Source organism: Hylobates moloch, unplaced genomic scaffold (genome assembly GCF_009828535.3).
Source record: "Hylobates moloch isolate HMO894 unplaced genomic scaffold, HMol_V3 SCAFFOLD_7, whole genome shotgun sequence".
In the NCBI taxonomy this organism is placed as follows: domain Eukaryota; kingdom Metazoa; phylum Chordata; class Mammalia; order Primates; family Hylobatidae; genus Hylobates; species Hylobates moloch.
The window spans coordinates 105,019,149-105,043,996 of NW_026652282.1; the positions used below are offsets into that span (position 1 = coordinate 105,019,149).

Sequence of the window (24,848 nt, forward strand, 5' to 3'; positions counted from 1 at the left end):
CTTATCTACAAATGGGATTGCCTGGTTTTCAGTAAGGAAAAGCAGAAGCTAGTTGTTGCTGGGTAAGTTTTTTTCCCAGAAGGAAAATAGTGATTGAGACTTAATGCAAATTTTATTTCTATGTTTTATCCTCCAAAGCTGTTAGAATGTTAACTCTTTTATAGTAGGTATAGAGAATTGTTACATATGATGAAAACCTCAAAAGTTTTTTCTAGACACTAGGAGAGAGCTCCACCTTGTGATCTTGGAGCATATTTTTTAAAAAGTTAATAACCTGCAATAGTGCAGAAATTGTGTGGTGAGTTTGATTTTTAAACTGATACTTTTCTTTGAGCATTACATGTTTTTATAGTTTTGGGTTACCCAGCTGAAGTCAAATGGTATTAAGCACATTTGAAGATACTCTGAATTTGTTAATGTAAGTCTATGGGGGAAACAAATTGGATGGATGGATGGATGGATGGATGGATGGATGGATGGATGGATGGATTGACAGAGTCTTACTCCGTTGCCCAGGCTGGAGTGCAGTGGTGTGATCATGGCTCACTGCAGCTTCTACCTCCTGGGCTCAAGCAATCTTCCTGCCTCAGCCTCCCAAGTAGCTAGGTCTATAGGTGTGTGCCGTCATGCCCGGCTGATTTTTTGATTTTTTGTTGAGATAGGGTCTCATTATGTTGCCCAGGCTGGTCTCCAACTCCTGGGTTTAAGCCATTCTCCCACCTCATCCTCCCACCTCATCCTCCCAAAGCGCTGGGATTGTAGGTGTGAGCCATCATGCTTGGCCTGCAAATTTTATTTATATGCAGCTGTAGACATTTAAAATAAAGATGTAAACATTCTCAGCTCTTCCTGTAGATTAAAGTTTACATTTAGAAACTACTAATCCCAGCTCATCCATTGGGTTCCTTCCCTTCTAAATTACAAAGCAACTTTAATATTTGTAATTTTTGTTGAGCTATGATGAACTATTTTTTATGGCAAATAAGTCATTTAGAGAATGACTAGCAAACACTCGGATACATGGAATTTAGCATTCTTTTTTTTTAGATGGAGTCTCGCTCTGTCACCCAAGCTGGAGTACAGTGGCGCAATCTTGGCTCACTGCAAGCTCCGCCTCCCGGGTTCACGCCATTCTCCTGCCTCAGCCTCCCGAGTAGCTGGGTCTACAGGCGCCTGCCACCACGCCTGGCTAATTTTTTGTATTTTTAGTAGAGATGGGGTTTCACCGTGTTATCCAGGATGGTCTCCCTGACCTCATGATCTGCCTGCCTCGGCCTCCCAAAGTGCTGGGATTACAGGCGTGAGCCACCGCGCCCGGCCAGCATTCTTATATTTAATAATATTAAGTGGCAAGTAGGTGCCTTCTAGTAGAAATAATAATCACATTTCTTAACAGGTATTAAGGACAAGGATCATTGTTCTCCTGTTCACTATTGTATTCTCATTGCCCAGCACTACATTTGGCACATGGTGGATACTTTTACTTGGTTGGATGAATTTTCAATATTTAGAGACTTTAGAAAAATCTTATTTCACTAGGATAGGGAATTGGCCAGTTCATTAATTTTTCTATCAGACCCTGACACAACATTTTTTTTTCTTTTAAAAATATATGTACCTGGCTGGGCGTGGTGGCTCACGCCTGTAATCTCAGCACTTTGGGAGTCTGAGGTGGGTGAATTGCTTGAGCCCAGGAGTTCAAGACTAACCTGAGCAGCATGGTGAAACCCTGTCTCTACAAAATAAGAAAAAATTAGCTGGGCCATGGTAGTGTGTGCCTATAGTCCAAGCTACTTGGGAGGCTGAGATGGGAGGATCGCTTGAGCCTGGGGAGGTCAAGGCTATAGTGAGTTGTGATTGCGCCACTGCACTCCAGCACAGGTGACAGAGTAAGACCTTGTCTGTCTGTCTCTATTTTTTATATACGTATAATACACACACACGCGCACATCTGTCTTGTCTTGAGAGATACATCTTACATCTTTGGTTTTGCTTTTGTGTTTGCTTTGGTTTCGAATTACAAAGTACATGTTAGTATAGCCTATGCTTTGCAAAATAATTTGGCCTGGGAATGCTTCTTCCTTTTACAGTAGAAATTAATTTTGTGCTATTTAGAAGAATCCAGTGTATCACACAATATTCATTTTATTTAGTATTCTCTGCTCCTCAGAGCTGATGCGTTCTTTATATTCATCGCCTGTGATTCCTTAGGTGACTGTATTTATGAACTATCTTTAAAGTGTGCTTAGAAACTATATTGAAGGAAAGCAGCAACTTTGGTTTTTATGAAATGCTCAGAGAGATAGACAGATACAGCAAGGATCACATGACCTCTTTTATTTTCATCTTGCCGTCTAGATGACCTGACCTGTTCGTTAGAATTTATTAGTTCTGTGGCTCTCCAGTTCCTTTAAAAGAAACAAAATAATTTTCTTTTATAAATAAGTTAGAATTTTAGGAGGTGAATGTGTATCTTACATATGATGACAAACTTCAAAAAAGAAAAAATTAGCCAGATGTGGTGAGTACTCAGAAAGCTGAGGTAGAAGGATCTCTTGAGCCCTGAAGTTTGAGGCTACAGTGAGCTATGATTTGTGCCACTGCACTCCAGCCTGGGTGACAGAGTAAGACCCTGTCTCAACAAAAATAAGATTTTAAAATGTATGTATGTATGTATGTATGTATGTATGTATGTATGTTTGAGACAGAGTCTCTCTCTGTCACCCAGGCTGGAGGGCAGTGGCATGATCTCAGCTTGTTTCAGCCTCCCGAGTAGCTAGGACTACAGGTGTGCACCACCACGCGAGGCTAATTTTTGTATTTTTAGTAGAGACAGGGTTTCGCTATGTTGGCCAGGCTGGTCTGGAACTCCTGACCTCAAGTGACCTGCCCGCCTTGGCCGCCCAAAGTGCTGGGATTACAGGCGTGAGCTACCGCGCCTGGCCGAAAACCAGATTTTAAAATCTGAGTATCTTTCAGAAAAAAATAAACTTAAAGTGGTGGCATGTGTTATTTGATTATTCAGGATTTAATTTGTGGATTATTCATTCTTGTTTCTCCTATTGCCTCATTTGTTATTTTGCTGTTCACAAAACATAAAATTAATATTTTGCTGTTTTAGCTTAAGTAAGCTAGGAAATACAATGTTTTGAACTTTGTATATTAATTAAATATTAGTAGCCATTGATGATGTTTTCTAGAGATATAAAATTATTAAGAAAAATTGAGCTGTTTCTTGTGTGATATCTAACCTACTGGGAGAAGTCATTAGGAGTTTATCAGTGTGTTATATTTGAGCATTTAATATTAATTGGATATATTTAATCTTACCTGCTTTTTCTTTAGGTGGCCACCGAGTACTAAATTCACTTGGGAATAAAAGAAAAACATAAGAAAATTATAAGAGAAAGGTACACATAAGACTAAGAGCTTTAGACTTTAGCTTCAGCCTGTTTTCTCCTTTCTTGTTTGCTTTTAGGTCATTTTCTCATTTAGGAAATGCATCCTTGACTTTCAAAACATAGACGTAATACCTTTTCTGTCTGCCATTTTTGCATGTACTTTGGTCAAAAGTGGCATTCATCTGTTGTTCATATGACATTATTGGTGTTTAAATTGATTGTAAGTTCCTTGAGAGGGAGGAATAGATCAGATCTAATATTGTTTCCCCCTTCTGTTCTCAACAAAGTTTGTTATTATCATGAAGTGGTTATTTATTTAATAAGCCAGGCTTTGGACTGTATGTTTCCAGGGCAGGAAAACCTGTTTTAAAATTATATCTTAGGTTTTTTTTATTAGCTCCTTTAACTGTATGTGTATGATATCAGCAAAAGGTTGTATTTTCAGGCATCTCATATTATGGTTTAAAGTTCTCATAGGGATTTCAGGACCAGTAAGAGTCATATCCTGTTTCTATTTAGGATGTATTAATGTATATATACATAAAGCCAGACGGAGAATCATAAGAAAATTTAAAAACAATTGTTTTATAAGCTTCTTTTTCCCCTATGTGTTATTACTATGGGGCTGCGAGTGTTACAACAAATCCATATCTAGATTAAGCAGTCAAGGTCAGGCACGGTGGCTCATGCCTGTAATCCCAGCACTTTGGGAGGCCGAGGCGGGTGGGTCACCTGAGGTCAGGAGTTCGAGACCGGCCTGGCCAACATGGCAAAACCCCATCTCTACTAAAAATACAAAAATTAGCTGGTCATGGTGGCCCGCGCCTGTAATCTCAGCTACTTGGGAGGCTGAGGTAGGAGAATCGCATGAACCTGGGAGGCAGAGGTTGCAGTGAGCCAAGATCGCGCCACTGCACCCCAGCCTGGATGACAGAGCGAGACTATGTCTCAAAAAAAAAAAAAAAAAAAGGCAGTCAAATGCAAGGGAACGAAATTCTTATTTACTAAAACACATTAGTAGGCACTGGGGAATTTAACTTTTGAGTATGGATGTCCTTTCCGAATATTTTTGGTGCATTTGTAATAAATGTCATTTTCTCCTTTTTAAAGGAATTGTCTTAGAAGAAAGAAGCAAGCCATCATTTTACCCACGTAAATATATGAATATATTTCTGACATTGAGGTGTTCCAGAAGATGATAAAGAAATGATAGCAGCTCCAGAAATACCAACTGATTTTAATCTACTACAGTAAGTAAATTATATTCTGATAATTTTTAAATACTTGTTTATTCCACAAAATGGGGAATGCATTAACTTCAGTTAAATTTCCTTCTGCTTGAGAAGATCTAATATATAAAATAGCTTTTATGCTTTGCAAGAGTTTATATCAGCACTCATCAAGGCTCTGTAACAGTAATTATTCTGTACTTTTTTGTTGTTGTGTTTTAAATTTATCTTTTAGTTTACATGCTGCAGTTTATTATTTTTTGTTGTGTAGTTCTGAGTCCTTGCTTGGTTTTGCAATAGCAACTGTTTGGAGAGAGCATCATGAAATTCCTAAAAATAAAGTTTTCTCATTAGTGAGGTATACCATGTGGCACTATTTAGGATGTAATGTCAGATTTCTGTTACAAAATCAAATGATGATTGCAGAAATACGTTACATGTGTATTGGTCCAGAAAGTGATTTCAACATAGGTATCCTCTTTACCCCCATCTGAAAAGCTAACTGTACTCCTTAGCTTTTATTCTAATTACTCCTTGGTTTTGAAAGATTTTGAACTACTCTATGTAACAGTGATTTTCATACTAAGGTACAGTTTCATGAGTTGCCTCAGTGAAAAGTGAACTTTTAAATTGCCCGTGAATGCCTTTATTTACCCACCCCCACCACTGTATTTTTTATTAGGATCTTTATGAGACTTGACTTGAAAAGAGAGTTTAGTTGCTAAAAATTTTGAAAACAACAGACCAATACCTTTGTACATAATGGCAGCCAGCGTCTACTTTTGATCATATGTAGATTTTCATATTTTTAATAATTTTGTTATCTTCAGTGGAGATTATGAATCTTCTGGGACCAAATACATTCAGGTTCCCACAAAACAGCATTTTTAGTGAGGATTTTATGTATTCTGAGTCTCATATCTTTGTAAAAGTTAATTATTACCTTTGTTAATATTAAGTGTCTGCTGTATACAGGATGTTATATTAGATCCTGTGAGGAATTAAGTTAGATACTTCCTGCTGCCTTTATGAGTTCATATTTTAAAGATAGAAAGAGAAGATTATGAAGTTTCTTATATACTTGGTTAGAGACTATAAAAAGGGTTTATATTATGGACTAGACTATTGACTATTAGAATATCTCAAATAATTAGGACCTGAAATAGGATAATGAATAAAAGGGAATTGATGTTGTTCGGGTAGAACAGACCCAGCATTTGATTGGGTATGTGGGGTGCAGGGCACAGTAAAGAAGAATGGAAGATTGAGTCATGTGATAGATGACTCAGGATGTTTCAGGTCACGGAATGGTTAATACAGTATGTTTAATAAACATAAATGTTATTTCACCTAGGGTAGTTTTTGTTCTTTTGATCTTAAAAACACAGGAAAACATTGAAGAATGGCTTAGGAGAGTATTTCTTCTTTGGTTGGGAGTATTTTAGACTTCCATTCTGATTACTCACTTAAGCTTTCTTTAGAAAGTTTTTCAGTAAGTTACCAAACCTCTAGTGGTTCACTCTTAGTTGGGATAGCTTGGAGATGAGTATTAAGAGGATAATTGAGCCCTTGATTACTCTGGCCATTGGAACATTGTGAAGACTAGTGATTTTCTTCAGACTTAAAGCAGTTACTTAGCTCTTTAAGAGAGCTGGTGTCCTACAAAAGGCTTGGGAAGAAATAAATATTACTTATACATCAAGATATTTTAAATTTTCATTTTTTTTTTGCAAGACCATATAGATATGTGAGAAGATTATTGATGACAACAGTCTTCTTAAGATGTAACACGCATGAGCTTCAGGGTTAATATTATAGTAGTCATTCAGTTTTTGGTGCATTAACTCTAGGGAATGGTATTTATTACAGGCCCTTTCCTCTCAACATTGTAGGATATAGTTAGGATTGCCACCACCTTCTATATATTGTTTAAATTACTTTATATGTAAGTGCTGTATAAATAGTATTTTTTTTTCCTGCTAGAATCTTAATCATTATTTTAGATTTATGAAATATTCCTACCTCACAGCCTCTGCTACCTTGTAGCCTCTGGGCAACTGGTTATTGTAGCAATAAAATGGAAATAGAAGAAATCTAGATTGAGAATACTAGTTTTATAAAGATAGCCTTTCACTTAGATTCCATTTATTTTAAGCAGAGCCAGTGCTAGGTTTACACACTTAGGGTGGAAAAACCTGTATCTTTTATGGATGTGGCTCAATTCTAAAATCCAGTGTGACCCAAATACTAATATAAGTATGCCTTGCTTTAAGCATTTAAATCAGGGTGTGTTACTACTATTTAGATAGACTCATGTTTACTCATTTGGAAAGCATCACACATATTTATTTAAATCAGTCGGCTTCCATATGTTTGTGAGAAAATCCAGATTATACAAACTAGCCTTACCCCAACCCAGAACAAGGGACTGTTGTTTAGGACTATAGATTCATATGTTGGAGATTGTAGAGACTTTAGAGATTTCGTTCTTTCCTGCGTATATATTATTTATAGATGAGAAGATTGAGATTGTCACTTGTATAAGATTCACAGTTACTTACTACCAAAACTGTTCTCCTGACTATAGCTCATCACCTCTTTACTTCATAAAGGATATTGATCACTTAGCATAATTCCCTAGTGTATTTCAAATGATTTAGTTTACAAAAAGGCTTTATAAGTACCCTTTCAGAAATACATGTTTTGTATATTGACTCACCTAGATTTATAAATACTTTTCGAGTGAGGTAGGAGAGATCAGAGGATCTATAATCATAAAACTGCCTAATAAAGTTCCTCCAATGCCTAGTATTAAAATATAGTTTTTCCGCAGCACTGTGATCTTTGAAGTAGGAAATGGAACCAACCATTACATGGAACACCACAGTTCCTAGGGTTAAATTTTGAGACCCACTGGATTAGTTTTCATACTTTGATTAAAAATTAACAAAAATGTTTAGATATTTGTACTTTAGATTATTATTTTTGTAGTTGCTTATGTAATCTTGTGTGTTTGGTAATGTGCTATAGTATGATGTTTTGGGGAAACATCTTAATTACTTATAATGCTAATATGAAGTTTTGTAATGAGTTAACCAAGCCTTTTAGAAAATATGGCAAAAATTAGAAACTCAATAAATTTCTAAGGAAGGGTTTTAATTCTTATCTTTCTGTCACAGGGAGTCAGAAACACATTTTTCTTCTGACACAGATTTTGAAGATATCGAAGGAAAAAACCAAAAGCAAGGCAAAGGCAAAGTATGTATCAAATATGTGACTTTATTTTGTTTCCTGAGATCTCACACACACACAGATTTAAGTTATGTCTCAGATAGTTTTATCTTTTAAAAATGGCTTTTTAAGGGGGTGGGGGCTGATTGGTATGGTAAGCCTTCTGAATAAATGTCCTTTTGTATTCTAGACGAGATAGCCTTTGGGATCTATTTACACTGCTGTAAAGTTGCAAATAATAATAATAATCATCATCATCATAATAATACATCATTGTTTCCAGTAGTTTATTTTGTAAAGCACAGTATGTTAAGCAGAATGCAATGTTCTGTTGGCTTTATTTTTGTTTTCCCACAAGTAATAAAATGTAAAGCAAAGCGATATATAAAATCTCTTATTCTAAAGCACTCTAAAAATGTAACATACAACCAGTTTAAGGCTAATGGGTTACAATTGGCAATAGTTTTACTCTTTATAAGTAATATGAAAGATAAAAAATTACAAAGTTAAGTTCTGAGTCAGTATAATGTAAGTTTAGAGTGTGAGTGGGTTAGTCTGAGGGCTGCATATAACTTGGCGAATGGTTAAATTATTTTGTTGTTTTGGAAAGTACATTTGACTCTGCATGTGTGTAAATACATTATGCAAAAGATAACTTGTTTTTGTTGTTCAGCATTTGTTTTTCAAAATGAATTTTGGATTTATATTGTCTCATGACATACTTTGAAAAAGTCTTAACAATACAGAAGTTTACGATGACCAAAGTGAAATTTTTCCATAATCCTATCACCTGGAGGTAATTTATTCTTTAAACATTTTGATGCACATACTTTTATTCATACACCTATGTATAAACATGATTATAACATTTTATTTAAGTGGAGTCACAATATGCAAACAGTTTAACGTGCTTTTAAAACTCAGTGGTATGTTGACAACAACTTTCCCATAAGTGAATGTAAAACTCTGTAACTTTTATTTTTTTTCTAATTTTTAAATTAAATTGATTTGTTTTTTCGGAGATGGGGTCTTTCTATGTTGCCTAGACTGGAGTGCAGTGGCTATTCACTGACACGTCATGGCACACTACAGCCTCAAACTCCTGGGCTAAAGCAATTATCCTGCCTCAGCCTCTCGACTGGACTACAGGCACCACAGGCCTGTGCCACAATGCCTGGCTTCTCTGTAATTCCTTTTATTTTTTATTTTTGTAGAGATGAGATTTCACTATGTTCCTCAGGCTGGTCCTGTACTACTGGGCTCAAGCAATCCTCCTGCCTCAGCCTCCCAAAGTGCTGGGGTTTACAGGTGTGAGCCACCACGCCTGGCCATTCTCTTGTGATTTCTAATTGTGGCACAACATCACATTTAATGTATGGAACATAATTTATTTAACTAATGCTTGGAATATTTTTTGAGTGCTCATAATTCATGTGTTTCATAATTTTGCGTGCTCTCTTATTTCCTTAAAAAGATTTGAGAGAGGGATGTGAATAGAAATGTTAACGGCTCTCCAAAGATAACCTTAATTCTATTGGACAGTATACATTAATTTATTAGAAAATCATTTTTTTCTATTAACCTACTTTTGCCTTTGATTTAATTTACAAGTTTGGACAAGATTCTCGGTGGCACCTGAGTAGATGACTCTGAAGTTTTTGTGCCACACTTTGGTTAAGGTTTTGTAGCTACTACTGTGGGTGAGGTGTTGGGACAGATCAAGGATTTATTACAATAATAGCAACTGCATTTTGACACTATACTATGTATGTTCCATGTGTTGTGGTAACAGTTTCACATGTTGATCTAATGTTTGAACAACTGCGTAGATGAGAAAACACCATTATTTTATAGGTAGGAAACTGAAGTCCAGAGAAGCCCAATGGTTAAAGGATTTGAGCTCAGGTCTGTGCCCTTAACCCTCTATACTATACCACTTCCTAAAGTCTTTATGTAGAAATTTTTTTCTCTCCAAGATTATACACAGGTTAGCATATTTGCTTTTTGTATAATGCTTCCTTTGTATTATCACTCCTTGCACGTTTTTTTTTCTAGCACAGCATACCCATTCTGCCATTTTAATTGTCCCAATTAGTTTTTCATACTGACAGGGACTATTGAGGCATTTGATAGATAAACTGCAAATATACAGCTCCATGTTAATTAACATTTTATATTTTACTAGTCTACTCTGTTGTAGTTGATCTTTTCTTTCAACCTTATCTCTGAAAATGCTTTTACTGGGGACAAAAGCCTTTCGTTGTACAATTAGGAATTAATGAATTAGGTTCACAAAGACTGAATCTCATTTACAGAATATAGCAGTCTCCCTTATTCTCAGGGATACATTCTAAGACCCCCAGTGGATGCCTGAAACTGCGGATAGTACTGAACCTTGCATATTGAATTTTTTCAATATGGTAACCAAAATGGCTAGTAAGTGACTAATGAGCTGCGTGGATATGCTGGACAAAGAAAGGGATGATTCACGTCCTGGATGGGATACGGCAGGATGATGGAGTGATTCTATCATGCTACTCAGAATGGCGTGCAATTTAAAACTTTTGAACTGTTTATTTCTGGAATTTCCTACTGAATATTTTTGGACTGCAGCAGACCAAGGGTAACTGCAACTGAATAAAGTAAAACCCAGGGGAGGACTACTGTATTGCAAATTAACAAGTAATATGTTTCAGGTGTTGGGAGGGGGTTTAAAGTAACTGTTAAGAGTTGAGTAGTTTTGGACTCTTGGAGGAAGAAGGGACCCTCTAAGGAATAAAGTACATAAATACCACAGGCTTTCAGTGGAAAGAAATTTGTAGGCATGGCTATAGATCAGAGATCCACAATCTATGGCTTGTTTTTATACTGTCCAGGAGCTCTAAGAATAGTTTATATATATATATATTTTTTTTTTATAGAGATGGGGTTTCGCTCTGTTGTCCAGGCTTGTCTTGAACTCCTGGCCTTAAGCAGTCTTCCCATCTCAACCTTCCAAAGTATTGGGATTACAGGTGGGAGCCACCACTCCCGGTCCTGTTTTAATATTTATTTATTTATTTTTATATTTATTTATTTATTTGTTTGTTTGTTTGTTTATTTATTTATTTTTGAGATGGAGTCTTGCTCTGTCGCCCAGGCTGGAGTGCAGTGGCACAATCTCGGCTCACTGCAAGCTCCGCCTTCTGGGTTCACACCATTCTCCTGCCTCATCCTCCTGAGTATCTGGGACTACAGGCGCCTGCCACCACGCCCAGCTAATTTTTTTGTAATTTTAGTAGATATGGGGTTTCACCGTGTTAGCCAGGATGGTCTTGATCTCCTGACATTGTGATCCGCCCACCTCGGCCTCCCAAAGTGCTGGGATTACAGGCTTGAGCCACTGCGCCCGGCCTATTTATTTCTCGAGACAAAGTTTCGCTCTGTCACCCAAGCTGGAGTGCAGTGGCGTGATCTCGGCTCACTGCAGCCTCCACCTCCCGGGTTCAAGCAATTTTCCTGCCTCAGCCTCCCGAGTAGCTGGGACTATAGGTGTATGCCGCAATGCCGCTAATTTTTTGTATTTTAGTAGAGACAGGGTTTCACCATGTTGCCCAGGCTGGTCTCGAACTTCTGAGCTCAGGCAATCCGCCCACCTCGGCCTCCCAAAGTGCTAGGATTACAGGCGTGAGCCACCACGCTGGGCTGTTTTTATAATTTTAAATAGTTTTAAAAATAAAGAATATGCTACAGAGACTGTATGTGGCCCACAAAGCCTAACATATTTACTATCCAGTTCTTTACAGAAAGTTGGCCAACGCTTGTTCTCTAGATCGTAGAGATGTGTTGGTCTAAAAGAGACCTTTAAGAAATCACCAAATCCAGGGGTCAGAATACCTTTCTGTAAAGTATTTTAATTCAACCCTGACATTTGAGAAATGAGGACTCTGAGTTACGGAATGGCTTATTTTCTTAAAGTATAAGAGCTGTGGGAGGTATTTTTATAGCTTAGGCGTATAGGGAACCTTTTCACTGATTTTTTTGATGCCCCTACCCGCCCCTTCTCCACCCCCCACCCCCACCAATACTGACAACTTTTGTTATAATGGGCTTCATTTTCATAGTTTTCATTAATTGAATTTTCATGATGACTAAATGTTGGAGGGAGGCCTAGAACAAGAATGAGATTGATAAACCTACTCCTAATGTTCAGAATTCCTTGTTCAGAGCACTGCAATGATTTCTAAGACTAACAATACAAATAAAATGTTGAACTGAGTATAAGGTACATATTTGATAATGAGTTTGGTTATTCTTGCTGCCCACTTCAGTCTGCATCCAAAAGCTGCATAAGGGAGTAATATAAAACTTGGAGATAGCTACCTTGATTTACTATGCCCTTGAGAATTCTCTGATTATACTTGAGAGATATTTTTGCAGTGTTTTTCAAACTTTGTTGATATTTTGAGGGCTTTTAAGTCTGTGATTTTATATTACTTTTCAAAATAGATTCAAATCAGTATTTTGTGTCATTGTTTCTGTTGGTCTTCCTACCAGATTAAGATTCATGTAACATTTACTGAACTCCTTTTAACATAATTTTTTCATTTTACAGTGATAATAATAGCTGACATTTTTTTGACTTTATTATGTGCTGGGTATGTTGCTAAGTACTTTGTGTTTTCATTATCACAGCAACCCTATGAGGTAGGCACAGTTTTATCCTCACTTTACAAATTAGAAAAACATCATTGAAACATAGTGTGGTTAAGTAATTTGCCTAAAATCACTCAGCTAATAGTAACAGAAATTTGCACCCACAGAGTCTGTCTGTCTGCAGAGGCTATGCTTCTAACTACTATGTCGTGTGAGGCATGGTAGTATACTTGAAAAAATGGACACCACAAAGAGGCTGTCACAGTTGTATCATTTTGTTATAAGTGGATGGAATTCTTTAGGGCAAGTTTAAGCATGTTATAGTTATGTACCCTATCAGCTACTTCTACTGTAGCTGTGTTTTGAACTCTCAAGGATAATGATATAACTTAACCACCTTGTATTTTTTATGCAGACTTGTAAAAAAGGCAAAAAGGGCCCAGCAGAAAAGGGCAAAGGTGGAAATGGAGGAGGAAAACCTCCTTCTGGTCCAAACCGAATGAATGGTCATCACCAACAGAATGGAGTGGAAAACATGATGTTGTTTGAAGTTGTCAAAATGGGCAAGAGTGCTATGCAGGTAAGATTTATGTTGTTCTTCCCAGTTCATTTGTACATTTTAAAATTCAATGAGTTATATAGAGTGTAGCTCTGATTTTTCTAATTGCATTTTAAACATACACTACTTATTAGAAAAAAGCAACAAAATCAGAAAACTGTTGGGATGTATTTATTCATATATAAGACTTTTATGCTGTGTCTTGATTCATTTTCCGCTGCATGTTTTTTTCTTTTCTTATTTATTTTATTTTATTTTTTTGAGACAGAGTCTCGCTCTGTTGCCCAGGCTGGAGTACAGTGGCACAATCTCGGCTCAACACAACCTCCACCTCCTGGGTTCAAGCGATTCTCCTGCCTCAGCCTCCCAAGTAGCTGGGATTACAGGTAGAAACCACCATGCCTGGCTAGTATTTTTTGTGGGTATTTTCAGTGGAGATGGGGTTTCACCATGTTGGCTAGGCTTGTCTCGAACTCCTGGCCTCAAGTAATCTGCCCTCCTTGGCCTCCCAAAGTGCTGGGATTACAGGCAGAAGCCACCATGCCCAGCCCATTATTTTTTTTTATTATTATTATTTTGAGATGGAGTCTCACTCTGTTGCCCAGGCTGGAGTGCAGTGGCACGATCTCTGCTCACTGCAACCTCCGCCTCCTGGGTTCAGGTGATTCTCCTGTCTCAGCCTCCTGAGTAGCTGGGATTACAGTTGCCCGCCACCAAGGCTGGCTAATTTTTGGTTTTTAGTAGAGACGGGGTTTCACCATGTTGGCCAGGCTGGTCTCAGACTCCCGACCTTAAGTAATCCACCTGCCTCCCAAAGTGCTAGGATTACAGGCGTGAGCCACCATGCCCAGCCCCAACCCATTATTTTTTTTTTTAATGGCATAAGGTAAAAAATAATTTGGTTAAAAATATGCTGATTTAAACCATGGCTATGAGGTCTCAATTTTCCCTGAATTTATATAGATGCCATTAAAATACGAAGTCTTCTACCCATATGGAATTCCTGGTTGAGTGACCTAATATAATTACTGTCCACTTTAGTGGAATGAATTATTTTGATTACTGTTGTCTATTACAAATTTTATTATTTGTGTTTGTTTCTTAGAAGAATAAAAAGTTGGAGGCATATTCATGTCGAATCATTCGAATTAGTTTTCTCTGCGTACTTTTATGACAATAGAAGCATTTAGGCTTTCTAATGTTGGCTAAACCATTAGAAAGTGGAATAAATACAATACTCAAGGAGTATATGTACTTAATAAAGTTTTAATTTAATCTATAAAAGCTACAGGAAATAGTTCTTTTTTTTAATTTCAACTTTTAGATACAGAGGTTACATATACAGGTTTGTACATGAGTATATTGCACCTAGGAAGTGAGGATAGTATCTAGTGGGTAGTTTTCAGTCCCCACCCCCCACCCCCAGTAGTCCGCTGTGTCTATGTTTCCCACATTTGTGTCCACGTGTGCTCAATATTTAGCTTCCACTTACAAGTGAGAACATGTGGTATTTGGTTTTCTGTTCCTGCGTTAATTCACTTAGGATTATTGCCTCCAGCTCTATCTATGTTGCTGTGAAAGACACAACTGCATTTTTTATGACTGTGGAGAATAGTATTTCTTCATAGAAATAACTTTAATCAGTGATGGGTACACATGAATGGTTTTCTGAGAACTATCTGTTCAGGCTTTTTGTTAATAAAAGCTGACACAAATACCTTGTTTAGAAATATAGAATTAGCTTAATATGTGTGGTTTTATAAATAAAATGTATCAAATGAGACTAATAAAGAACAGTTTTACATGTAAAATGTGAAAATACTTGTTAATTGTTTGAGCTTTCACCAATTTTACAGAGCAAAGAACTTAAAAGGTGCCAGATTTATTCATACCATTCTAATGCACCTTTTTTTATCTGTTTATTAAGGTTTGCTTGTATATCATGATTAGAGTGTGGATTCTTTTTCTTGTTTAGTGTTTTAAATTACTGTTTTGAATATGTTTGGCTTTTAAAAAATAAATAATGTCTCATTATATTACTGTGCTATGGTTTATTTAGTCATTCCCCAATTTTAAAAATTACTTTTCTCTCTCTAGTTCTCCTTTTGGGTTATTTTTATCAAGAGGATAAATTATTTCAGTTACATTATATTGCATTTCATTACTTTCCTTCTTATTTTTATATTATAGATTTTCTCTGTAATATTTTATTCTAAGTAGTTAAATGCACTAATCTTCTTTCTTCTGCTATCTTTTTAACATCAGTGTCTTAGTCCATTTGGGCTGCTATTAAAAAACTAACATAGGCCAGGTGTAGCAGCTCACGTAATCCCAGCACTTTGGGAGGCCAAGGTGGGTGGATCGCCTGAGGTCAGGAGTTGGAGACCAGCCTGCCCAACATGGTGAAACCCCGTCTCTACTAAAAATAAAAAAAATAGCCGGGCTTGGTGGTGAGCACCTGTAATCCCAGCTACTTGGGAGGCTTAGGCAGGAGAATCAGTTGAACCCTGGAGGCGGAGGTTGCAGTGAGCTGAGATTGCGCCATTGCACTCCAGCCTGGGCAACAAGAGTGAAACCCTGTCTAAACAAACAAAAACAAAAAACCAACATAAACTAGAAAGCTTATAAAAAACAGAAATTTATTTCTTACAGTTTTGAAGGCTGCGAAGTTCAATATTAGGTGCCTACAGATTCATTATCTGGTGAAGGCCTGTTTTCTGGTTCATAGATGGCATCCTCTTACTGTGTCCTCACATGGTAGAAGGGGCAAGGCAGCTCTCAGGGGCTTCGTGATCTAATTGCCATCTATAGGCTCCACTTCTTAATACCATAACATTGGTGACTACAGTTCAACATACAGTTTGAACACAAAACCCTTCGGACCACAGCTATGAGAAATCCTGACTCATAACCACAGCTAATTAGGCTATTCCATTTTTATCTAAAAATGAATATTTTCTTTTTTTGTGTGTTGCTTATGGCTTGTCATATTAAGATTGTACCTCTATCTGTGTCATTTTTATTTTCTTTTTTTATTTTAAGATGAGGTTTCATTATGTTGCCCAGGCCGGACTTGAACTCCTGGGCTCAAGCAATCCTCCTGCCTCAGCCTCCCCAGTAAGTGGGACTACAGGCACATGCCATTGTGCCTAGCTTGTTTTTCTGTTTCGAAATGTGTTTGCCTCTTAAGAGAGAATGTCTGCACTATCTTTCCATTGATTTCCTGGAATCTTTTCGACAATTTTATTTTGTTATGTGTGTTCCCACTTGTGTTACCCTTTTAAGACCAAATTTGATGGAGGAAGTCCTTTGTTTAGAAACTTCCAAGGGTTCTTATCTAAAATTTCTAGCCCAGATTTCCTTCTGCTATATTTTCTGTCCTCCAGTCACAGTATATACTCTGCCCTTAGGCTTTTCTTTTTGTTTTTCTTGTTGTTTGCAGTAGTTTTATTTTGCTCCCCCCTTGCATGTCAAATGTCAGTCTTCTGAGCGAATCAAATGTCAGTCTTCTGCAAAGCATTCTCAGACACTACTACTTTTCGTTTCCAATGTGTTTTTTACTTTTATCTTTTCATTATATAGCACTTATACTGTGCCTGACTTTGACTCTAGGTTGCTAATTCTTTGATCAAGGATCATGTGTTATTCATTATTTTTGCATTGCCAGGATATACCTATCTCAGTAGTTGTTGTTGTTATTATTATTATTATTATGTGAGACAAGATCTCACTCTGTCACCCAGGCTGGAGTGCAGTGGCACGATCTCGGCTCACTGCAACCTCTGCCTCCCAGGTTCAAGTGATTCTCGTGCTTCAGCCTCCCAAGTAGCTGGGATTACAGGTGCATGCCACCACGCCAGGCTAATTTTTGTTTGTACTTTTTGGTAGAGACAGAGCTTCTTCATGTTGGCCAGGCTGTCTCTCTCAGTAATTATAAGTGATAGTCAATAAATGCAAGAATGGCAGTTATTTTAAAACTAGTTGTTATGTTTTAAGAATGGAGAAAGTATGCATGTGCCCCCTAATTTTATTATATAACAGATGTTGAATTTTGTTACATAAGTTCTCAGCATACTATCTGATTAAAAATTTTAAGCATATTTCAGTAGCTCACATTATTTTTATTACAGCAGACTTATTTTCCTAGTGTAAACTCTACTTGATCTTAATGAATTACTTTTTAATGTGATGTAGTGGTCTCTTTGTAAGAGTTCATTGAATATTTTGCATCTTTATTGATGAGAGTAGCCATTGTTCCAGTTATCTATTGATGCATAACAAACCACCCCAAACTTAGTGATGTGAAACAACAATCATTTTATTATGCCTAATGATTCTTTGGGTCTGGAATTCAGACAGAACTAAGTGGAGATGACTTGTCTCTGCTTTATGATGTCAAGGGCCTTAGCTGGGACCATTTGAGTGCCTGGCACTAACACAGTTAGGGACTATAATCATTTGGAAGCTTCTTTACTCATGTTTAGTGCCTAGTCTGTAGTGATATGAAGGCTGGACTTAGCCAGAACTGTTAGCTGCATAACTACAAATGGCCTTTCTATGTGGCTAGGGCTTCTTACAGTATGGCATCTGGGTTTGGAGAGAATGTCCTGAGAGTAGTGTCTAGTTTGCTAGTGCTCCAAGAGACCAGTGCAGTTGCTGCCTGGCATTCTGTGACCTAATTTTGGAAGCATCACTGCATTCTATTCTAGAGAAGATGACACAGACCCTCTTACTGGGGAGCAGTGTCCAATAATTTGGGGCCGTGTTTTAAAACTGTCACAGTCTCTATGATATATTCTTTTGCTGTTTATTGCTTATATCATATTTGGGAAAAATACTGAGCACATTTCTTTTGTAAATTATGTGGTTAATATAAACAAGCTGTTGTAAATACAAGAAAGTAGAAATTAAAGTTTTAGAATAATTCTAGTCAGTCTATCTGAACCAGGTATTTCTTAGATATTTTTCCTTGATTTATCTTTATTGTGTAATCATAGTATCTTTTTTGTACATTAAATTCTACATGTTTTAGTCATTGTTTGTACCTGGATTTCCTATTTATTGGTATATAACTTAGAAATATTTCCCTCTCCCAACCTTTTGTTTTTTTACACTAGCTCTTGTTTATCATCTTGATTTTATTTAATTTGCTCTATTTAAAAAGTTTTGTTGTTGTTTGTTTGTTTGTTTTTTTGGAGACAGAATCTCGCTCTGTTGCCCAGGCGGGAGTGCAGTGGTGCGACCTCAGCTCACTGCAACCGTCATCTCCCGGGTTCAAGTGATTCTTCTGCTTCAGCCTCCCGAGTAGCTGGGATTATAGGCATGCACCACCACACCCAGCTAATTTTTGTATTTTTAGTAGAGACGAGGTTTCACCATGTTGGCCTCTCGAACTCCTGACCTCAAGTGATCCACTGGCCTCAGCCTCCCAAAGTGCTGGGATTACAGGCGTGAGCTACCGCACCCAGCCTAAAAATTGAAAATCAGTTTTGTCGTTGCCTCTCTTGCCCCCAAAAGAATAAAGTATTCCTTTTATTTTTTAGTTCTAGCCTATTTTCTTTTTTAAGAAATAACCATATTGAGATATATTTACCATACTATAAAATTTACCCTTTAAAGTGCAAATTCAGAGTTGTACAGCCACCATTACAATATAATTTTAGAATATTTTATTATTATTATTATTTTTTGAGATGGAGTCTCACTCTGTTGCCCAGGTTGGGGTACAGTGACGTGATCTTGGCTCACTGCAACCTCCACCTCCTGGATTCAAGAGATACTCGTGCCTCAGCCTCCCAAGTAGTCGGGATTACAGGCGTGCACCACCACGCCTGGCTAATTTTTGTATTGGTGGCAGAGACAAGGTTTTATTTACCATGTCAGCCAGGCTGGTCTCGAACTCCTAACTTCAAGTGATCCACTCACCTCGGCCTCCCAGAGTTCTGGGATTATAGACATGAGCCAGCACACCTGCCCTGTATTGTCTTAATTATTTGAAATTCCTTTCTTTAATGTCACTGAGAAATCATAAGTAATTATACTTGATGGAATTGAGTTCCATAGTTTCCACATTCTTTTCAATGCAAAATAAATAGAAGATTGATAGGTCATTTTGTGTTATCAGATTGTTTTACTGAATTCGATTCTATTTTATTATTGTTAAAATTGAACTTTAAATTTCAGTGTATAAATATTTATATTAAAGTAATGTGATACTGTATAATCTTGAATTTTATGACTTTATCAGACTTAAATGATTTTGAGAAAATAAGAAGAAGCTAATGATTTTATTTTTTTCGCTCTGCTGTAGTCGGTGGTAGATGATTGGATAGAATCATACAAGCATGACCGAGATATAGCACTTCTTGACCTTATCAACTTTTTTATTCAGTGTTCAGGCTGTAAAGGTAAGATATATTTATTTTGAAATCAGCAGCTCTCAAATAGTAACTTCGTTGTTCCACCTAAAGAGATGTTGTTAGCACTTTACATGGTAAATAACGCTAAGGCATTATTTGCATCATATCCGCACAAAATTTGTAAGGAAAAAAGAGCAAAGGACAAAGTAAAAGAGAAAGTCTATTAACAAAAGTTTTATTCATATGTGAAAGTTATCTAAAAACTTAGCAGTTTATAATTGTTATGTTACTTTTATTAGATATATTTCCTACTTTCAGCATCTGGTTTTAGGAACAAAGAAATTGATTAAGAAGGGAGGGGGAAGATAATGAAGAGATACAGGTTCAGATGACAGGTAATTGTACAGTGTAGGGAGTTAAAAAGTGCCATGAATAACAGTAAGTAAGTAAGCAAGCAAGTAAGTAAGTTATGTTAAGTAAGTTAAAATAAGGTGTTGATGAAATTGACATTTCTTCTAAAAGGTAAAGAAATTTTGTTGTGTGTAGTGGTATCTTCTTTAAAGTGTTTTTACTTTATTTTATAAACATTTTGAACTGGGAATGATAAAAGTACAAAATACAGAAATTTCTTCCCTAAGACAGAAGTATTTAGGACAAACATTTGGCAGGGGGACAAAATTATGTAAGTTGGGGAATCATATATCCTCATATGGATCAATAAATGAGTCAGTCAAGATTACGGGCAGGTTCTGATGTATCTGGTGTCTCCCAATACTTAGTTCATCCTTGAAATTTCAGATGATGCCCAGGCAAATACATTTTATGGAGATTTCTGGGGGTATTTTTTTTTTTTTAATGAAAGTGGCATCAAAAAAATTAGAGCATTAGAAATTGGGAGAGAAAGTTGCTTAAAAATAGATATAAAACGTTAAGATGGTAAAGAATGATTTATTTAAACAAATGCAGAAGCCGAATTGTAAGGAGCAATTCAATTCTGCAGTATTCCTTTAAAGATACCATAATATCTTCGAAAAACAAGTAACATTGGCATTTTGAGTTTGATCACAACATTCAGTGTAGTATGTGTATTAAATGTTACCTGTCTGTGAGGCCTGAAAGATAGACAACTATATTAAATTCTTGAGCCTGTGATCTTTATAATGTCACTAAGGTGCTGAGAAATTTAAAAAATTGTCTTAATCATGGCGTATAGAGAGCTGCCTAGTTTACTTCATTTGCCTAAAATAAAAGTAGCTTTAGTTCAATATTAGAAAATTCAGCTGATTTCTGTTCAGAGGAGATGTTGTCGTGATGTTACTATGGTATCCTTAAGGTTCTGAACCAGATTGACTGTTTAAAGATGAGCTATACTAAAATTATTTTTCTCTATATCCAGTCATTTTTTTCTGGGGTAGGATGGATGCAAGTACCTGCTTGTTGTGTCATATAATCAAGGGCTATGTCCTTTCTCGTTAGACTCTTTGCAAATGGAAGGTTGAGTGCCGACAACTGAACAGGTGCCAGAAATAACGTAATGAGTTAAAATTTTAAATCTTAAGTCTCCCCTTTTATTTTATTTTATTATTATTATTTTTTGAGAGAGAGTCTTGTTCTTTCACCCAGGCTGGAGTGTAGTGTCGTGATCATGGTTCACTGCAGCCTGGACCTCCTGGGCTCAGGTGATCCTCCCACCTCAACCTCCTGGGTGGCTGGGACTGCAGGCTCACGACAACATGCCCAGCTAATTTTTTGTTTCTGTTTTTATTTTTTGTGGACATGGGGTTTTGCCATGTTGCCCAGGCCGCAAGTGATCCTCTTGCCTCATCCTCCGAAATAGCTGGGGCTACAGGCGTTGCACCACCATGCGCAGCTATTTTTTATTTTTCGTAGAGACAGATCTGGCTATGTTGCCCAGGCTGATCCTCAATCTCCTAAACTCAGGCAATTGTCCCACCTCAGCCTCCAAAGTGCTGGGATTGCAGGCATGAGCCACCTTACTGGCGAGAGTTTGTTTGTTTGTTTGTTTGTCTGTTTTTGGTATGAGTTTCTTTCTTTCTTTTTTTTAAAATTTAGTTTTTTTTGGTAGCGACAGATCTTTCTCTGTTGCCCAGGCTGGTCTCAGTCTCTTAGCCTGAAGAAGTTGTCCCACCTTGGCCTCCCAAAGTGCTTGAATTACAGGTGTAAGCCACCACTCCCGCCTGAGTTTCTTAATTAGGCTTCTGAGTTGTAGTTGTTTTTAAAACAAGGCCACAGAGCATGTTCCCTTTGTCAAATTCATTCTTTTTTTGGCATCAGTTTGTTTACACATCAGGAGCTTGCTAACTCAACATTAGGACCTTGTCACAAGTGAGTTTGTCAAGATTTCTAAAAACTTAAGGTGTTGAAAACTTAAATTGCAAGGTTAATTTAAGCACTGCTGTAATATTTATCTTAGAATCAGGCAGTCTCCATGAAGGGGAATTTACTATATAATCAAAGATAAAGCCATTAATTACTTATACACACAAAATTATTTTAATATAATTCTTTTATAAATGACTTAGAAACTTCTTTAAGTATACTTATTGTAATTTAACATTTCCTGCAGACCCAAGGTTGTTATAAGCATCAGTTATTTTTCTGCAATACATTGATGGCTTCTGTAGCTGTTGAAGCATGGAGGGATGTTTAACTCTATGCTGCTCCTGACTGCTCCGTTGGTGATTCTGTGGCCAGTGTTTTCTTCTTTTTTTCCTAGTCAGCTGTCACTTTTCTTTTTTTCTTTTAAAATAGAGACAGGGTCTTGCTGTATCACTTTTAGATTTACCTGATTTTAGCAGTCTTGCTAAAAATGTCCCCCACATTTTTAAGGCAGCAGGCTCTGGCCTTATGTCCTAATGGTGGCTTCATACCTGCCTCAAGAGTTAAATGAATGGAGTTTGTGATAGCTACTTTCTTTTCTGCTCTGAGGTCCTTTTCTGCTTGTTTTTGGGTTTCTGGATGTCTTGTGGTTTATGAGAAGGGGGAGGAGCTTTAGAAATGAAGGATTGTTGAAAAGTATGCAGTATGTTTGCTTTGAGATATATTTATATGTAAATGTTAATTTCACAGAAAATGTTCAGGCCATTAGTTACTTTTCCTTCTCTAGCATTCCCAGGTATACAGCACCTGGGTATGAAGTATGGGAAGGTTTTGAAGAGATATACGTGATTCTAGATTTAAAAACAAAAGCCTTTCAAAAGGTTTTTGAGAGTGTATGTTTTCTCTTCTCCTCTTCTCTTTTCTGTTTTTTTTTTTTTTTTTTTTTTTTTTTTGAGACAAAGTCTCACTCTGTTGCCCAGGCTCTGGAGTGCAGTGGTGTGATCTCGGCTCACTGCAACCTCTGCCTCCCAGATTCAAGCGATTCTCCTGCCTCAGCCTCCCGAGTAGCTGGGATTACAGGCACGCCCAGCTAATTTTTGTATTTTTAGTAGTGACGGGGTTTCACCATGTTGGCCAGGCTGGTCTCGAACTCCAGACCTCAATTGACGCGCCCGCCTCGGCCTCCCAAAGTGCTAGGATTACAGGCATGAGCCACCGCACCCGGCCAAGAGTGTGTTTCTTTAGCCAGAGAAATGGTGCTTTCTCCTGAGTTCATCAACTTTTTAAAACAATCATTTGGGTTTTTTTTTTTTTTTTAAGTTGCGGCAAGTAAGGATTCTTCTAGGGTACCACTAGAAATTAATCTCACCCAGATAAGAGGGAGGCAGCATGATTTAGGTGAATAGTCTCAGACAGATTATTTAATTTCTTTTAGCCTTAGCCTAAGCCTTAGTTTCCTCATCTGTGAAGCTGGGATTATGGTTTTACAGCTATGTATATACACAGGCGCGCACACACACAGATGCATGCATATACAAAATATTGCTCTGGTCAATTGAAAAAAAATCTATGTTAATTATATCTAGTTCTTATTTATAAATCTCATCTTTCTGTACCAAGACATTCTTCTTTTAGATATTACTATATTTATGATATTTCTAGTGAGAAGACTGGTCAGCAAATAATTCAACAATAAAAACAGGATTTTGAAAATCTAGTATTTACGTTGATTACCCCTGCCTCCATCTCTCTCTTAGTCTGATGCCCCATCAGTGGAAGTTCATGTATATCTTCTTACTGCACACTAGGAATTTCCTTTCTGATGTTTGGTCTCCACCTGATTAATGTTTTACTACTTCTAATGTGTATTCTTTCTTTTTTCCTCTACCATCCTCCTGTGTAAGATTCTAAAGGTCCTTATCATATTGTTTCTCTTTGACATAGTTCTTGATTTTCTAACTTATAACGTGTGGTTTTTCTGGTGGGTGTGGACTGGAGGTGGAGTCAGAGCTATAGCATTTGGCATTTCTACAGATCAGGGCTTTGATTATGTACTACTTTTGACAGCTTTTTCTTTTTGGTATTCTTTAGTTTTAACTTTTAACTAGATTACAGGTGTCTAGGTGGGCGGGAACTACAGTTTACTACTTAGCTCTTTTAGAGGATGTTAGGATGTAGTTACCTTACATGCAATAGTGCTTAATAAAGAGGCTTGACTAAAGTGAACTTCAGCTATTACTCTTTTCCTTATCTTCAGCTTCATCCCCAAGGTTTTAAGTGTTATACTAGATGCTGTCTCACTCTTGATAACATATGGTTTATGCTAAAGAGACAAAGCCAATATAAATATTACAGCATGAGTAAAGTGACTCAGGTAGAAATGGCCAAAGTTAATTGTGTTAGGAAAAAAGATATCTGTCAGAAGTATGGGGCTGTTTTCTTGTGCATATTGAGAATAGATAGCATTTGTTTGTGCTTTATTTATAGATTAGAGTATCATGGTAAAGATCATTAGATGATGGTTGAAGAAGTATGCCCTTTATTGTGTGACCATAGACTTCTTAGTGTTAGGGACTTACTTGGAAGTTTTCTTTATTTTTTTATCACACCGTATATTAACTTCTGACTTTTGCAAATTTCAGGAGTTGTCACAGCAGAAATGTTTAGACATATGCAGAACTCTGAGATAATTCGAAAAATGACTGAAGAATTCGATGAGGTAACTTACTACCTTAAGTGTTTTGATAACTTATGCATGTTTATCTTGACTTATTTTTGAAAGTATTATTAAATTGTAAGCATTAGGCTGGGCATGGTGGCTCACACCTGTAATCCCACACTTTCAGAGGCCGAGGCAGGTGGATCACCTGAGGTCAGGAGTTCGAGACCATCCTGACCAATATGGTGAAACCCTGTCTCTACTAAAAATACAAAAAAATTAGCCAGGCGTCGTGGTGTGCGCCTGTAGTCCCAGCTACTTGGGAAGCTGAGACAAGAGAATTGCTTGAACCTGGGAGGCGGAGGTTGCAGTGAGCAGAGATCTCGCCACTGTACTCCAGCCTGGGCAACAGAGTGAGACTCCGTCAAAAAAAAA

General features: G+C 37.1%; 1 protein-coding gene across 12 annotated transcripts in view; it reads left to right on the plus strand.

Annotated features, from left to right (window-relative positions):
- Positions 1–24,848, plus strand: part of STAG2 (STAG2 cohesin complex component) — a 140,208-nt gene that overhangs the window by 57,181 nt on the left and 58,179 nt on the right. For 6 of the 12 annotated variants that reach the window (XM_032757573.2, XM_032757572.2, XM_032757576.2 and 3 more), the window contains exons 2-6: positions 4,512–4,651; positions 7,810–7,888; positions 12,912–13,076; positions 19,366–19,462; positions 24,397–24,473. In XM_032757573.2, coding sequence (XP_032613464.1) covers positions 4,608–4,651; positions 7,810–7,888; positions 12,912–13,076; positions 19,366–19,462; positions 24,397–24,473 — 462 coding nt within the window. In that variant the 5' untranslated portion in view covers positions 4,512–4,607. Of the gene's footprint in view, positions 1–3,345; positions 3,411–4,509; positions 4,652–7,809; positions 7,889–12,911; positions 13,077–19,365; positions 19,463–24,396; positions 24,474–24,848 lie in introns of those variants that run through there. The other 6 variants (XM_032757569.2, XM_058441431.1, XM_032757568.2 and 3 more) reach the window with 2 other exon arrangements.